The sequence below is a fragment of the Rhynchophorus ferrugineus genome, unplaced genomic scaffold, assembly GCF_030347505.1.
Source record: "Rhynchophorus ferrugineus isolate W39M unplaced genomic scaffold, kcgeb_rfMv2 rfM4, whole genome shotgun sequence".
NCBI classification, from domain to species: Eukaryota; Metazoa; Arthropoda; class Insecta; order Coleoptera; family Curculionidae; genus Rhynchophorus; species Rhynchophorus ferrugineus.
The window spans coordinates 28,745,640-28,761,735 of NW_027472583.1; the positions used below are offsets into that span (position 1 = coordinate 28,745,640).

At 33.2% G+C, this 16,096-nt stretch overlaps 2 protein-coding genes across 3 annotated transcripts in view; one reads left to right on the forward strand and one right to left on the reverse strand.

Moving 5' to 3' along the window:
* Positions 1 to 16,096, forward strand: part of Csgalnact (Chondroitin sulfate N-acetylgalactosaminyltransferase) — a 360,415-nt gene that overhangs the window by 287,752 nt on the left and 56,567 nt on the right. The window lies entirely within an intron of this gene.
* On the reverse strand, positions 3,209 to 6,543 carry LOC143194787 (uncharacterized). Its single transcript, XM_076401495.1, has 5 exons — positions 6,339 to 6,543; positions 6,160 to 6,278; positions 5,605 to 5,875; positions 5,380 to 5,547; positions 3,209 to 5,277 (listed from the first exon to the last, which is right to left on the reverse strand). The coding sequence occupies exons 1-5, from the start codon at positions 6,409 to 6,411 to the stop codon at positions 3,335 to 3,337; spliced, it is 2,574 nt and encodes an 857-aa protein (XP_076257610.1). The 5' UTR covers positions 6,412 to 6,543; the 3' UTR covers positions 3,209 to 3,334.

The window sequence follows — 16,096 nt, forward strand, 5'->3', positions numbered from 1 at the left end:
CGCACCATCTTGATTTTGTAACGTTTTGCTCAATTTCGCTTTAACCATTGTATTATGTAGATAGATATACGTCACAAGAACGGGCAGAAATAGTGACAATATTTATTGAAAATAATTGTTCCATTTTTGCCACTCAGCGGAAATTGCGTCAAAAGTATCCTAATCGTCCAGTGCCTCGCAAAACCACAATTTATCGTTTACATGCGAATTTTCGACAGTACGGTACGACAGCAGACGGGCCTCGTTCTGGAAGACAACCGATGTCTCGTAACGCTGAAAATGTAGCTCTGGTGCGCGATAGTGTTGTAGAGTCTCCATAAACATCAATTCGGAGACGTGGTTCCCGGTTACACATTTCTGCACACATTTTAAGGCGTATGTTGAAAACTGATTTGGAAAACGTTTCCGTACTAATTTAAATTGGTCCAAAAATTGTTATCGGAGAGATCCCAATTAATGAGTTGAGTAGAGTAATGCAATCCTAAGGCTGTCCGGTGAAATTGAAAAATATTTCATCTAAGTTGATAAAGATGAAGCCCATTTTCTTTCCAGTGGCCACGTCAACAAACAAAATAGTCGCTTTTGGGGAACACAGAATCAACTATAAGGTGTGGTATTCATGCTAGAAGCCTCATTGGTCCCTATTTTTTTGCAAATGACCAGGGTGTTGTAGTTGTTACTGCTGAACGGTACCAAGACATGATTCGAAATTCTCTTGTACCTGAAACGGAAGAGCAAGGACTAGAGGACATGTGGTTTCAGCAAGATGGGGTCATAGCTCACACAGCTCGTTCAACAATTCTATTATTGTTGAAGTGGCGATTTAGCATGGTCAGCCAGATTTTCACAGCAGAGAGCACAAGACCTTTCTTATCGGTTTTTTTAATTTAAAAGTTTATATGGATAATTTCCAAACAATTTGACATCTTAAAGGTAATATCCGTCACAAAATTGAAGAAATTCAGCCTCAGATGTTGCAAGATGTAATAAAAAATGTTTTAAAAAGAGCCGAAAGTTGTATAGCGACTTGCAGTAACCATTTAATCGAAATAATTTTTCAATCATAAGAAAAAGAATATAAAGACCAAATAAACTTTTTATGAAAATCATACTTACTTATCTTTTCTTTGAGCAAATTTATAGGCAATCCAAATGGTAGTGGGTCTTTTGCCCCACCCAGACCGTGTTACCCGAAGAGGCGCTGAGGCAGTCGATGATGGCACAGCTGAACTGTCGATGGCTAGTGACAGAATGATTTAAAGTACCCTTCAATGATATCAGACATCAACGTCTCGACGTTGTCTGATCTTCGTTATCGTGTACTGGTCGTGGTTGCTTATACCTCGCACATATTCAACGCCTGGTTTAATATTTCTGGGTATTTTGTAGGCCGTAAGATATAAAATTCGACATGCCTCAAGATCGTTACAAATTACTAACTATTCATGTTTGTTAAAAATATACTCTACTTCGGTAAGTTATATTAAAAATTTCATATTACGACATAAATTGGATAATTCCGATATTACATATTGACGATATATAATATCTTTGTAATAAGTAATAATTGTAATATTTTTCGCTTAATCTGCGATTTTTGTGTTACAGTAATCTTTATATTCATTAAATTTTTATTAAATCCTCAATTTTTTATTTGAAATGTTCTCTTTTTATCGCCGTTCAAAAAGTCGCCTTTTCTTTCCTTAAACTAAAATAGTATTTTGAAACAATAGTTTTTCTGTTTTAAACTCTTTTATATTTCATAACTAGTGTAGTTTGAAAAATTTCTGGGAGATCATGAAGCCACTATTTTTTGCACTATTTTAATTAACAGCAATTAAATTTAAAGTATTGCTGTTAAAACTCAAGTAGTTGGTCATCCAAGGTAGATTTAATTAGGAACATTCAAGTCTTGAAAAACATCCCTAGTCAGTGGAATGTAAAACACAGTTCACAGTGTAAAACCACTAAAGGCGGACTGAACTTTTTGTGCACTAACATAGTCTATTAGAATTTGGACGAAAGATGGCAATTCAGGGGTAAAGGCTAATTTGCGGATGAAGGATAATCACGTACATTTGTTTGGTTGTATTTTTAGAAGGCATTTGTTATATCATGAGACTTTAACGGGCTTGACTACGAAAATTGGGTATTCCAAGAAGGCGCAGGGTTAAGACTTCTCTTTTGTTAAGACTAAATGGTTGATGATGTGTAAGGCGTCTAGATATAAGCGGTTTGATTTATATTCGAATACTAGCTGACCCGACAGACTTCGTCCTGTCAAAAAGATTTGTAATGTGGCAGTTTTTGTGCCTACGTATTTTAAAAAATTCTCCTGAACAGAACCATCACCCTGGTGATAGGGCGTTGTGAATAAAAAATAATTAAATAAAACATATATAAGGATTGAAAAGTAAGTAGTCGCTTTATTGTTAATCATGTGAATCATAATTATTATTATTATTATCATTATATTGCTTTGTGGTATACGATGTTTTTTGTTTGATTACCTGGCGCATAGATAAACAAATCTGATGGTTTTCCAACACGGGAACAGGCAACATACAATTGACCATGTGAGAAACATGGGTTTTCTAGATTAATACCACAAACACTTAATGATTGCCCCTGGGACTTGTTTATAGTCATAGCAAAAGCAAGCCGTCAACATGTCTATAGGAAATTTGCCATTACCAATGTCAATGAGTTGTTTAGAGAATATGTTTCCAGATTGGTCATTTTGCAACTCGACACGCATATTCTTGCTTAAATGAAGTACTTTAACATGTTTCCACAAATTGGAGGACTTTAGACATGCATTGAGTTCATCAGCTGGCGTTGATCGTGGAATCACTGGCAATGTTTGACGAAAATCTCCTGCTAATAAAATCATTGCACCACCAAATCGGTTATTATTGCTACGTAGATCTTTTAAGGTTCTGTCTAAAGCCTCCAAAGATTTTTTATGTGCCATCGTGCATTCATCCCAAACAATCAATTTACATTGCTGCAAAACCTTTGCCATTGCAGAGTTCTTCGAAACGTTGCAGGTTGGAGTTTCATTGCTTTGCATATTTAATGGCAATTTTAGTGCTGAATGGGCTGTTCGACCACCTTCAAGCAAAGTTGCTGCGATTCCCGACGAAGCGAGTGCAAGTGCAATTTTATTTTGTGAGCGAATTGTTGCTAATATTAATGAAATAAAAAAAGTTTTTCCTGTACCACCAGGTGCATCTAAGAAATAAATCCCTCCAGTTTCATCATTTGTTACTTTCATAAGAGTTTCAAATACATACTTCTGTTGTTCATTTAACAGTGGAAGATTTGTTTGAATTTATTCTTTCAAAGCGTTGAGATCATACAGTCTTTCTCGATGCAACTCTTGGTTAAAAGCGTCATGCATTGGACGATTGGGCGCGGTCAGGCCTAATTGAATTAATAGTTTGTTTGACATTATCAAGCACATGTCCTCAATTGAAATCAATGCTTCATTGTACATTTCTTCACTGATTTGTATATTTGGATTTCCCATTCTATTCCGTATTTGATACAAAATATCATCACACATATAATCTTTGTACTTCATCCACAAATCAATTGGGTTTGATGGGAAGCATGTAGATATGATTATAGAAAACAATGTTCGTATTTGATGAGTGTGTGATGATATTACAGCATCATTGAGAGTTTGATCCCAATGAGCGTCATTTTCAAGCAATTGCAAACGTTGACAGGCTTCTCTGTAGGATCCACACAATTCACCATCAACAGTTCGTAACTGTTGGAATGATGTTGGGCCACGTACATTGACTAATAGCAGTCGTAAATAAAAACATTCATCATTGCTTGGATGTACTGAATAAATCCGGCCAATCGCATCGGTGGAATATACATCTGTATATCCTGGAACTGGTTTTCCTTGTTTCCGTCGTATAAATCTCCTTGAGGATTGATTCCAGGTATAATATTTTGGCATTTCAGAATATAGCAATGTTTGTGCGAAATCATCGTTTTGGCATGTCTCAAAAAAACTGGTTAATGTAGTAGATGGTGGCTGAGCAGCTCTTTGTACTGCGTTCTGTGCTGTAAAATACACTCTTTGTCCATTTTCTAAATGCACAGCTAAGTGAACAACAGAAGGGTGTCTCTCATGAATAGGAAAAGAAAATATTCGCCAAACTGCTTCATTACTACTGACATAGCGGCCCATTTGGTATTGGGTAACTTCATCATTAGAATTCTCTGCACCAATTTCAATCACAGCCATATCACTCCCTTTGCTTACATATTTGCAAATGTATTTAATCGATTTCACTGAATGGCAAGATTCAACGTTGATGTGTGCTTTGAATGTCTTTGATAAAATGGGTGAATATGGAACAATCCAACGATTATCTATTTCAATATCTTGTTGATTTAATTTGACAATTGTTGATTTTCCATTGTCTGCTGTCGATCTGCGACGATACAATGGATAACCGTCATTACCAGTAATTGTTTCCGATATTAATGTCCGTGGATATCGTTTTGAACATTTACCATCCATCATACACGGTGAATTTTGATTAAGAGTTCCACAGGGAAGATGTATCATGTTTTTGATAACTACCTCATGCAATCCAGGATCTACTTGTACATTAGGGATTTCAGCTGATATCACTGCATCAACTTCATTTGGCCTTATCTTTTCAACCAACCAAATCAAAATGTGTGCATGTGGCAATCCTCGTTTTTGCCACACCACAGAATACATCCAGCAGCGTGTCTCACCAAACACATTATGTTTTACGATGAAATTCATTAAAGATTTCAACTTTTGTCTAAAGACTCTGGCTGTAATATCATGAAGATCAATGGATGATTTCCCAGGTAATAACTCCTGCTTAATTTCTATCCATTGCGGATTGCATGTAAATGTGATGAACAAATCTGCTGTACCATAATGACGAACATACGACATGGCATCTTGAGCATATTCGTGCATATGCCGAGGGCTTCCGATGTATGTTGCTGGAAGAATAGTCATCCGACCGACATTCTGTGCATTTCCATCAGTATTAATCGCATCTCGAAGGTGAATATACTCTTCAGATCGGAGTTTGGTTTGATTCAACCTGATGAATGTTAATCTCTCCGTTTCAATTTTAACATACATGTCATCAACATATTTGTGATATAATCGCCGACATTTCAATATGCGATTATCTGCATTTTCCCGAATCATTAGGCGGTATGAATAATAGTTCATTGAACTGACTTTTTTGTTGGTTTCAGAACCTGTAAACAGATTTTGTTTTAATAACATTCAAATATAAAATTAAAATACATAATATAGTGACTGAGATATTATCGCCATAGCTAAACTAATATTTTAGTTACCTGTAATGGGATTTATCATTTTTATTGATAAATCGTAGCCATCTTCACCTTGCCAAAATATAATGGGATATTGCAGTGCATCATATGAGCGGTGTGTTTCCTTTATAGGTTGTAATTGAAAATTCCGACGATGTAAAACAATATCACGGGATTCCAAGTTTTCTCCAACTACAACGATAGCAACTTCATCAATAGTTGGTGCATTAAAACGTCTTGCATGTTGACCTGCAGGTGTTTTATCAGCTCTGATTACAATTTTGTGATTATCGGATGGCATCAGATCCAGGGCAGTTTTAAACAATATAATCAATTGATTGTGTTGATGAAATAAAGTTTGTAATTGTTCTACAATAGACCTTTTTACTAAATTGTTATGTGCACAACGCAGATCAATTTCTTGTGGTGAATTGCCCATAAAATAAATTTGCAGGAATTTGTTGTCGCTATCTGACACTGGTAACAGTGAACCTGCTCTGTGATATATTTGCCCTTGTATCTGTAAATAAAAAAAATATTATGGTGTGGTATAAATTAATGGATTGTCAATGATCAAACTTAAATAATATTTGATCTTAAAAAGTATATATTTAGTTTTAACTAATATCTATCAAATATAAAATATAATAAAAGTGTCACTGAAACTGAATCACCATATAATATGATGACTAAGTGATATATTTCGTAATGATTAAGAAATTGAAGATTAGTAACACATCTTAACTTTGGTGACAGAAAATTTTGTTCGCTAAAATAATTATGAGTAACTGCTATAATACATACCTTGAAAGTTGGCATAAAATTTTCCCGAACTGCATTTGTTGCCCCAAATGAAGTCATTTGAAAGCAATTGTTATATTGTTGAATATGTGTCAAAAAGTGTATAGAATCTGTTCCTATTCCTGAAACCAATGAGTACAATGGTTCTGGTGGTGGATCCAATTGTATCAATTTCACTTTACCATTTGCGCAACACAATCCATTGGCTTCGTTTTTGTATTTTAATGCCTTACAGTGTGAGCAAACCAAGTTCATAGAACCAATAACAACACATTGGTAGTTACTGTAGTCAATTGACACATCGTAACTGAAAGCAGCTGGATTCAAACTTGCGCGATTATTAGTTGAATGTCGCGCTCGCGCTTCACGCGAATCAAATATAAATTATTTTTTCACTAATCACGAACTAAACAAACACTAACTAACTAAACACTCTGCACAAAACACGATATACGAATTTGTTTCGTGTATCACTTGACAATTCATCTGTCATCTGTCAAAAGTCATCTGTAACAGACAACTTTTTTTTTTAAATTTGATATGACTTGAACTCAAATCCTTTTAAGCCGTACAAATTGTTTTATTTATTTAAAATTTGAATTAAATTTTAAACAAATAAAAAATTTTAAATAAATAAAACAATTCGTACGGATTAAAAGGATTTGAGTTCAAGTCATATCAAATTTAAAAAAAAAAAGTTGTCTGTTACAGATGACTTTTGACAGATGACAGATGAATTGTCAACTGATACACGAAACAAATTCAAAAAAAAGGGCTATTTTTAGGGTTTTTCCAGCAATAATTCTAATTTTTCTCGCCGTAAAAACCATCCCTGAACTTCAACGAACATTTTAAAAAAAGATTTGGCCAAATTGGTCCAGGCGTTGTTGAGTTATGCGCTTAGGAACATATTTTGCGATTCATTTTTATATATAAGATATTTAAATCATCAATATCATTTTGTATCGCCATTCATCAAGCCATCTTTCCTTAAAATAGTAAACAGTATTTTTAAATAAATTAATAGTTTTTCTCTTTTAAACGCTTTTATATTTCATGACTTAGTTGACTATATGACTTAGTGATAACTTCGCCAATCATGTTGCTGCTCTTGATCTTCTGAGCTATTCTATTTTTATCCAATATTCTATGGTATATTGTGTACAGAATGGTTCTATACATTTGAAATTCCATAGAAATGTTCTTCGGCCTATGTTTGGTGATTGTACATCCTGAAATTTAAGCTCCTATTCAATTAGTCCAGGGTAAATGATATTTCCTGGACTTAAAAATTTCCAAGTTCGATGCTCTAATTCAAATTGTTCACATCCACGTATATTAAGAAGTTTCAATCCACTTTTGGTGACCTAAGAGTGAAGCTTTTGCGACTTGTTCTAAAGTATATTACAGAACACTTTAGTAATTGCGGAAAATTTGCCAAATATTTTCTTCTTGACTTGATGAAATTGATATGCGAAGGACACCTTTAATTTGCTTTAAATACTTTTATATTATATGAGGAAGATAATTGGCAACTTATGGACAATTGACAATTCTAATATGAACGAATCTCGAATCGGCATTACACCGATTTCCTAGGACATCCAGCGTCGTATTAGTTCCGCTTCCTTCTTATCATAATTCTATAGCGCTTGCCATTGATGATCTGAAAAACTACATCCCAATAATGCCACCATACTGAAATCTGGAGCCAAATAGTAACTTCTTGCAGATGCGTTAGTACCTGAGATCCTCATGTGTGTTGCCATGATTAGGCTTATATCATTTGTACATGTTTTATCAACATATTAAAAAGAGTCCGCCAAATCAGGTTGGCCTACTGAAGTCCTGAACCTGTGAGTACCTGAACAGCATTGCATAAAATAACTTAATTCAACTTTTTGAGATCAACTAGCTCAACGATGATATACCATATGCCTTTGGTTTAATGCTTTCAATAGTATATTTCGTTAATTGTTCTCAATCAATTTTAAGGCCCATTACTGTGGTATTTATTCATGACATATGGTGACTTAATGGTTGATAAAAAAATTTTCGGATAATACTGTAATTATCATATATTTAATACTGCATGAGTGCTTGCTCCCCAGGCAACCAAACGCTTTCAGCTTTCCAACTTTGATTTAACGGGTGTTTCTCAGAAAAGTCCCATTTAAGCAGCCAGTGATTTTTGAAAACATTGAATCCATCATATTTTATAATACGATAACATTCATGGACAACTTTGAAATAAAAATGTGTTTTGAAACATTAGTTTTATTCGAAATGAAATACGTTCCATAATGTTCTTGTTTCTGTTAATTAACCTAATCTATTCAGTTACTAATTTTCTAAATCAATACTACAAACAGTTACGAATGAAACACAAAATATTTCATACTATTATTGATGATACCTGGCGAACAATCCATTTAAATCACAAATACATTGCGCCCTACCGTTTGGAACTGATATGTTGTATATTACAACAACACATGTTCCGGAGTCCTATTATACGAACGTTCGTATTAAATTCGGTAATATCCTTTCGCATTATATTATAAAAGGTCTGTAATATTCACACTATCTCTATGTTACGTTATGAATACGGACCAGCTTTTATTTTCACAGATGGATTATTGGAATAATTAATAAAAAATAGCACTTTTCAGTCACCCTAATATAGACATAATTGAATATATATACATAATACCGGGATATTAAAATAATATATATGATATAATTGACTAAATTTTGTAGGATGGTTTTTTAAATTAATTAGTTTTATGGATAAAATATAATCAAATTAGTGAAATAATGCAAATATAAGAGGAGGGAATAATTAAACTAGAGAATAACGAATTTGAACTGTTAAAGATTATTTAAAGAATATTGTAAATTTAGTATCTACAGTTTCCAACTTTCGTATAAAATATGATCGCAATACTCATTTCACTTTAACTGTAACTGGACAATTTACGAAGAAAAAAATATCGATTTAGCCTCCTGTACTCAAAACACAAATTTCAAAAAAAAAGTTTTTCAATTTTCATCATGAAATTGCCAAACATTTTCTGGAGTTCCATGTTTCGTTGATCAGAATGTATGTCCTAGATTATATAATAACATCAGCTGATTTTTTAATAGTGGTTATTTTAGGGATTTATGCTAATAAGCCCACATCGACCCATGTATTGAAGGAAGAAACTGAACGCTGTATCAACGAAATTAGCTATTTTGTATAATATTTTAATGGAAAGTTGACAAAAGAAAGACCGAAAGTATTGCTCGGTAAATAACCGTATCTTATATATTTATGCTGCAATAAACTTTTATTTAATTCAAATATTTGTTAAATATTTCTAAAAAAGCTAAATCATCACCAACATTGTTCTAACATATGACATATGATTGGAAACACGTTAATATGTCTTAACTTTGCATTCGACCTGCAAGAGTGTATTACAATTCTTCCAACGTGTGATCGAGCCTTTCATGCAAGAGATAACGCAAAGATAACTTTGTGTTTATTACTCACTATTGCAGATCATTGTTGTAACAATATCCCCTTCATTTTCTTTAAGTGCCATCGGCAGGTATCTACAGTACCACTCGCATTCGGTTTGATTTCTGCGCTTTGACGTATTGTAGTAGATCAGCTTTCCATTTCCAGTAATAATATACAACAGAAAACTCCTGCCTGGCAAACAATGAAACTCTGTTGAGACGGTTCGAAATGACATTCCCGCGGTAGTCATTTTTCCTGTTTTAATCTTTGTCATTGCATGATAAGGTCTGTGATTCATCATCTGCTAAGCTGGCTGAAAGTTCTTTGCCACCCGATTCAAATATTTAAGTAAAATATCAACTTGATAGCTTAAAATGTGGGATATATATTTGGTTGCGTTGTTCTTCTTACTGATAAACTTGTACCTTTAACGAAACTAATGATCTTGATAGCCCATCATTATTTTGGAAATATATTATGACTATTGCATTTTGGGAGTAATTGTTTCTATTCGGCAAACGAAAATATTTAATTTACTTTTCATTATTTTTTTGAGGATATGGACTAAATTCATAAAAGCAAAAAGGAGAGAGGAAAAAAACATCATAAAATGGAAATATAAAAAAGTGCGGAATATGATAACACGAAACATACGAGGACTGACGAATTTGAGCAAATAAAGTTATTTATTTATGTATTTATGTTGGCTTCATTCATCAAAGCAATCTCTATCAAGAGCCACACAATCATTCCAGTGCCGAACAGTTGTGTAATTTTCAAATAGGCCTCAGTTTCAGCGATAACCTCTTTATTCGAACGAAATTCTTACCGGTCATCATTATTTTGAGATCAGCTAATAGCCAATAGTCGCTGAGAGCTAAATCTGTAATTTGAACTTCAATTCATGTTGTTTTGCCAGTGTTTTGATTCGCTTTGGTTCTGGAGTGAAGTAATGGATCCATGTTTCATCCATTGTCACATATAGACGCAAAATTCAGGTTTATTAGGTTTACACATGACGAAACACTGCTCAGAACCATCAACAAGTTTTTGTTTTTGATCAAAAGTGAGCAAATTCCGCATCCACTTTGAACAGAGCTTTTCCATAGTCAAATGCTCACGCAATATAACACCAACACTTGCTTTTGATATCTTTACGATGTTGACTAACATAAGCAACTTCACTTTTCGATCATTCAAAACGGTTTTGTAGATTTTTTTAAATGTTTTCTAATGTGGCCACCTCGTTTGAACGTCCACTGCGTTCTTCATCATCAATATATAAATGACCACGTTTGAAGTCAGCAAACCAACGTTTTGTTGTTGTTTCTGACAAAGCAGTGTTCTTATAACATCTTTCAAGCCATTACTTCCCTTGAACGGTATCTTTTCCCGTCATAAAGCAATATAAAATTTAAGCACGAAATGTTAGGAATTGGTTTACACAGATAGTAGCAGAAGAAATAAAATATACAGTGATACCAAGATGACTTGACAAGTAAACACATCAGCAAAGGAAACAAGAACTAAACGTAACAAGGTAAATATTCTCTCGAATGAAAGTAAAATACGTTTCTCAGATATACAATTGTTAATTTGGTGGATTAAGCCTCCAGAGTGATACCACTGCATAAAAAACGCGCCTAGAAACTCTACCTCATGGATGGTGTGGAAAAGAGTTCAATTTAAACGAAACAAATCTAACCTATTATACTAAAATAACTATAACTAATCTAAACTATTATACCTAAAATAAAATATATTTGCTAACATTTTATTTGTTCAATTATTTTATTTGGATTAGAATTTTTTGGATATCAAAGCCAAAGTGAATTAAAACTCAGACTAGATGCGGCAACATTGCAATGTTTCGACATCACAAATATCCACGACGCATTACTAAAAGAAATTTGAATAGACTATATGTTTCGTTAAGACATGTTGTCTAACTCCTTCAAAGTATCTTAAAGATAACTTATATTACTTTAGCTATATCGCTCGAGGAAATCTACGTGACCTGTCCGGGTGGGATAAAAGCATCCCAGGTCCCGAAAGAATATATCATATCCGGTCGGGAACGAGGAAACTGCCTCTAACAAAACCGACTCTCTCTCCGTTTATTGGCTGACCGCATAGTCGAGTAACTGTAGCTACTCGGACCGTTTATCATAATGGACATTGGACAATAAGCGAAAACATTGACACATCGTAGATACGGCCATTATTCTTTTAGATTATATCCCGTTAAGGATTTATGGTTTAAAACGATCCTGGAATCCGTGGGAGTGCTATTTTTATATTAATGTCTCTGGGAACAATATAGTCCTCTCATTCTTATCTATCCTAAAATAAACCTCAGTTTTAGAAAATCAGTAATGGATGAAATTAATAAAAAATACCAAATTATTTTTTTTATTCAATATATTTATTACCCATAATGGTTCAATAATTAGTGCAGTTAGTAATAAATATTTATCTTCTTCTTCGATATATTAATAGACTTAGCGAAAATTTTGCGTCTCTTTTTGAGGGAAATTTGGCACGGTTAAAGCTTATATGGAGGAAGAATTTTAGGCCTAACATTTTTGTATTACATATCTTATAAAAAATTAACTTCCAATAAAACGAAATGCGTCCAAAGCAAGCAACCAGGAGTAGCTATCAGATCGGTGACACCTTGACACGATTGAAAAGTCCCCGGCCTACCATAGTAAAACACATGTTTTGGAAAAATCAGTTTTTTTATTCAACATAATTCCCTTCAAGGCTGATACACTGTTTATAGCGACCCTTCAACTCGTAGTATAGTATATACCATTTTTGTAGTACGATTTGTCCTTTGCTTCGACGAAAATTTCTTCCCAGTGAGCATTCTTTTGAGATATGAGAACAGGAAATAGTCGCTGGGGACCATATCTGGAGAATACCGTAGATAAGGAAGCAATCCATGGATTTTTGCCATCGTTTTCACTAACTTGTTACACGGTGCATTGTCTTGGTGAAGCAGCACTTACTTTTGCGGCCGTTTTTCGGCGATATCGTCCTTCAGTCGGCCCCATAACGCTATGAAATAGTCGCTGTTGATAGTCCTTCCAATTTAAAGGTAGTCAATGAAAATTATTCCATGCGCATCCCAAAATACAGACGCCATAACCTTGCCAGCCGACTGTTGCGTTTTCCCACGCTTTGGAGTGGGTTCATCGTGTGCAGTTCACCCGGATGACTGTCGATTGGACTTCAAAATGAAATGATAGAACCATGTTTCATACTTTGTCACATATCGGCACAAAAACTTGGGTTTATTACGCTTGATCATCTACAATCAGTGCTCCGAATCATCAACTCATCGTTGTTTTTGGTCAAAAGTGAGCTCGTGCTGCACTCACTTTGCATAAAGCTTTCTCATACTCAAATATTCGTGAAAGATATGATGTACACGTTCAGTTGATATCTTTAGAGAGTCTGCTGTTTCATTGAGTTTCAATTTACGGTAATTCAAAATCATTTTGTGGATCTTTTTAATGTTTTCGTCGGTAACAACCTCTTTTGATCGTCCACTGTGTGCACCATATTCGGTGCTCATTTCACCATGTCTAAACTTAACATACCAATCCCTCATCGTTGATTTTCCTGGGGCAGTGTCTGGAAACTCGGCATCAAGCCAAGTTTTTGCTTCAACGTTATTTTTTTCCCTTCAAAAATCAATACTTTATCAATACAAAAAATTTCTTTTTAACCATTTTTTTACAATAACAAAAATTGCTTAATTCAAAATGCTATGCTGTCAAATTTATACACGCATCTTTTGAGGATTAGGCCTAACTATAATATATGGATTGAATTCTATTAGGGCCATCTATGTGTCAGGCCGGGGACCTTTCAATTGACCTGTTTTAAACAAATATTTAGGCTCTATTTTCATTGGATTTGGCCGACCCGCTATCCGCTCTCAACTCCTATTCTGATACAGTAGATGGAGTAGATGTAGATAGTAGATACAGTTGATTATTTGCCGTTTCTGTTGTACTCAAATCTACTACAGGCTTGTAATTTTACGTTGTGGTATAAATTTGGTTGCGTTGTAACGCAAAATTCCGGCAGACCAATATTAAATCGGAAGAAAACTCCTTACATTTTGTATTTGAAATGATATTAACACGGAAACTGAGTGAGTTAAAAAATTACTAACTGATTTTATTTAATTTTGAGCCGTGTTTTTTAAGATTTTGTATAACTTGTGGTTATTCCCGTATTGTTGGAACTCTTAAAAGTTAGTTATGGTAGTTCTGATTTAACAATTAAGAAAAGTATGATCATATAAATTTACATTTTATGTTATTTGTAGGGACAACAAATTAATGTGTTAGTTTTACCGGAAGGTATATTCAGCTGTGAAAGAAAAATAGGACATTTGCAGAAATTTCGTGATAACATAGATTAACAAAATTCCAGAATAACAAGAATCGTCTGTGCCTCGTTTACAACATATTTAGATTTTTAGCAGCCTTTTCAGATTCATAATATAAACATCAATAAATCCATTTTTAATTTTAAAATTTACGGGTTTTACAATTAATTTGTTAACAGCTAAGAAAAATTGTTCTTGCTTATAAACTGGTAGTAATTGATAAGGTTCAGGAGACATAACATATCATTGTGGTATATTAGAGGTAATTGTAAATTTTATTACAATTTTTCTACAAATTTTGCTGCTAAAAATTTCTAATCCATTTCAGGTTTCATTAGTAAATGAATGTCGTAATGAAGCTGTAATCAAATGTTGTAGTTAATAAACACATTAATTTGCGCATCAAGAGTTAAAATGAATGTTTTAGCTAATACCAGCAATTATAAAATAGTTTATAGAATTTTAATTTTTTATTTGTTGGTGAGTTTTTAATCCTCATATGGGACACAAGGAAAAGTAGAAAGCGGTATATCAACGAACGCCATAGAATATATATTAAGTATGAGGTATCTGTCTGCCTAGGGCAGTAGAAAATGTACAAGTGGCAGTCAATAAAATCTACAAATGGATGAAAGATTGGAAAATTCAACTTAATAGCTCCAAATCTGTCCATGTTAGTTTTGCATTGCGGCTAAATAATAAAAACTTAATTATATCACTCAATGAGTATCCGATTCCTCAAGCAGAATCAGCTAAGTACCTCGGCATGCATCTCGACGGTAGATTAAATTGGAAACATCACGTTAGACAAAAAGCAAAACACGAACCAAACTAAAACAAAAATACTTTTTAGTCGGAAGATACTCTCAACTTGATCTAAAATCAAATAGGTTGATTTATAAGACAATTATGAAGCCAATCTGAAGCTATGGGGTGCAAATATGGGGATGCACTCCAACGCTGTCAAAACAAGATTTTTCGATTGATTACCAATGCCAATAGCTAACGTAGAAGCAACACAACTGCTGGACAGCTCGCAGGATGTCAGGAGATTGAAACGAACCAAACCATACGAACTTATATAAAATGTATACCTTTAGTGTAAACTATAGCTATAACTAATTATAATTTTATAACTGAGGAATATATATTGATGTATTTTCTCTCATTCGTCTTGCTTGTGAATTAATCCAAGTACAAATGAAAAGTAGTAATAAATTAATTTAGAATTAAAACCGTACCAAGCATATCTAATAAAGTGTTATAAAAAAAGAGGTATCTGAAATGGTGGTATTTCAGAATATTACATAAAATGATAACTTAAAATTATATAGGTATATAATAAAATATTTTAGGTATTTACTTTATATATATATATATATATATATATATATATATATATATATATATATATATATATATATATTGAGAACTTAATAGTTCATTTATTGATTATAAATACATCACTTTAATACAATTTCTATATTGTAAAAAATTAAGTTCCTCATTTTATTCGTCATTGTTTTAATTAACATACAAATATGTATCTATGTATTAATGTATTATATTCACTTAATATGTATTACTTCATTTAATACTCCATGTTTGTGATTAAATTACAAAAGTAAATAAAAACCATATATACTTATATGTGATGCACTAAAGTTGTTGCAGTTCTGAAAATAATCTTACTCATCTTGTTATAATGTCCAGTGATGTAGTAATTTAAACTTATTAATACTTTGTTTATTAAAATTTTATGGAAATTAGATTTTATTAAATGCCATAAAAAAAATTAGTGAGTATTAGTTCTTGAGATATTTTGTATATATTTTTATGTACAGATATTTGTTACAGTAGTTATACTACTACCTAGTATATAATAGTGTCGAAGTGCAATACGAAGATACATTTCCTAAGATATATAAGATACAAAGAAACAGGTAAAATCTCAATTAAGAAGGGTCATTTTTCTGGAAGACACATTAAGTCGTATCTGATTTCGCATTTCATTGAATCCTTTA

What these genes read in the sequence shown, in the direction of transcription:
- LOC143194787 (XM_076401495.1), bottom strand. Translation starts at nt 6,411, where the DNA reads ATGAACTTGGTTTGCTCACACTGTAAGGCATTAAAATACAAAAACGAA. An exon ending in AGCTGATAAAACACCTGCAG is followed by an intron (nt 5,548 to 5,604) that starts GTCAACATGCAA and finishes CTATCGTTGTAG; the next exon opens with TTGGAGAAAACTTGGAATCC. An exon ending in AATGATAAATCCCATTACAG is followed by an intron (nt 5,278 to 5,379) that starts GTAACTAAAATA and finishes ATCTGTTTACAG; the next exon opens with GTTCTGAAACCAACAAAAAA.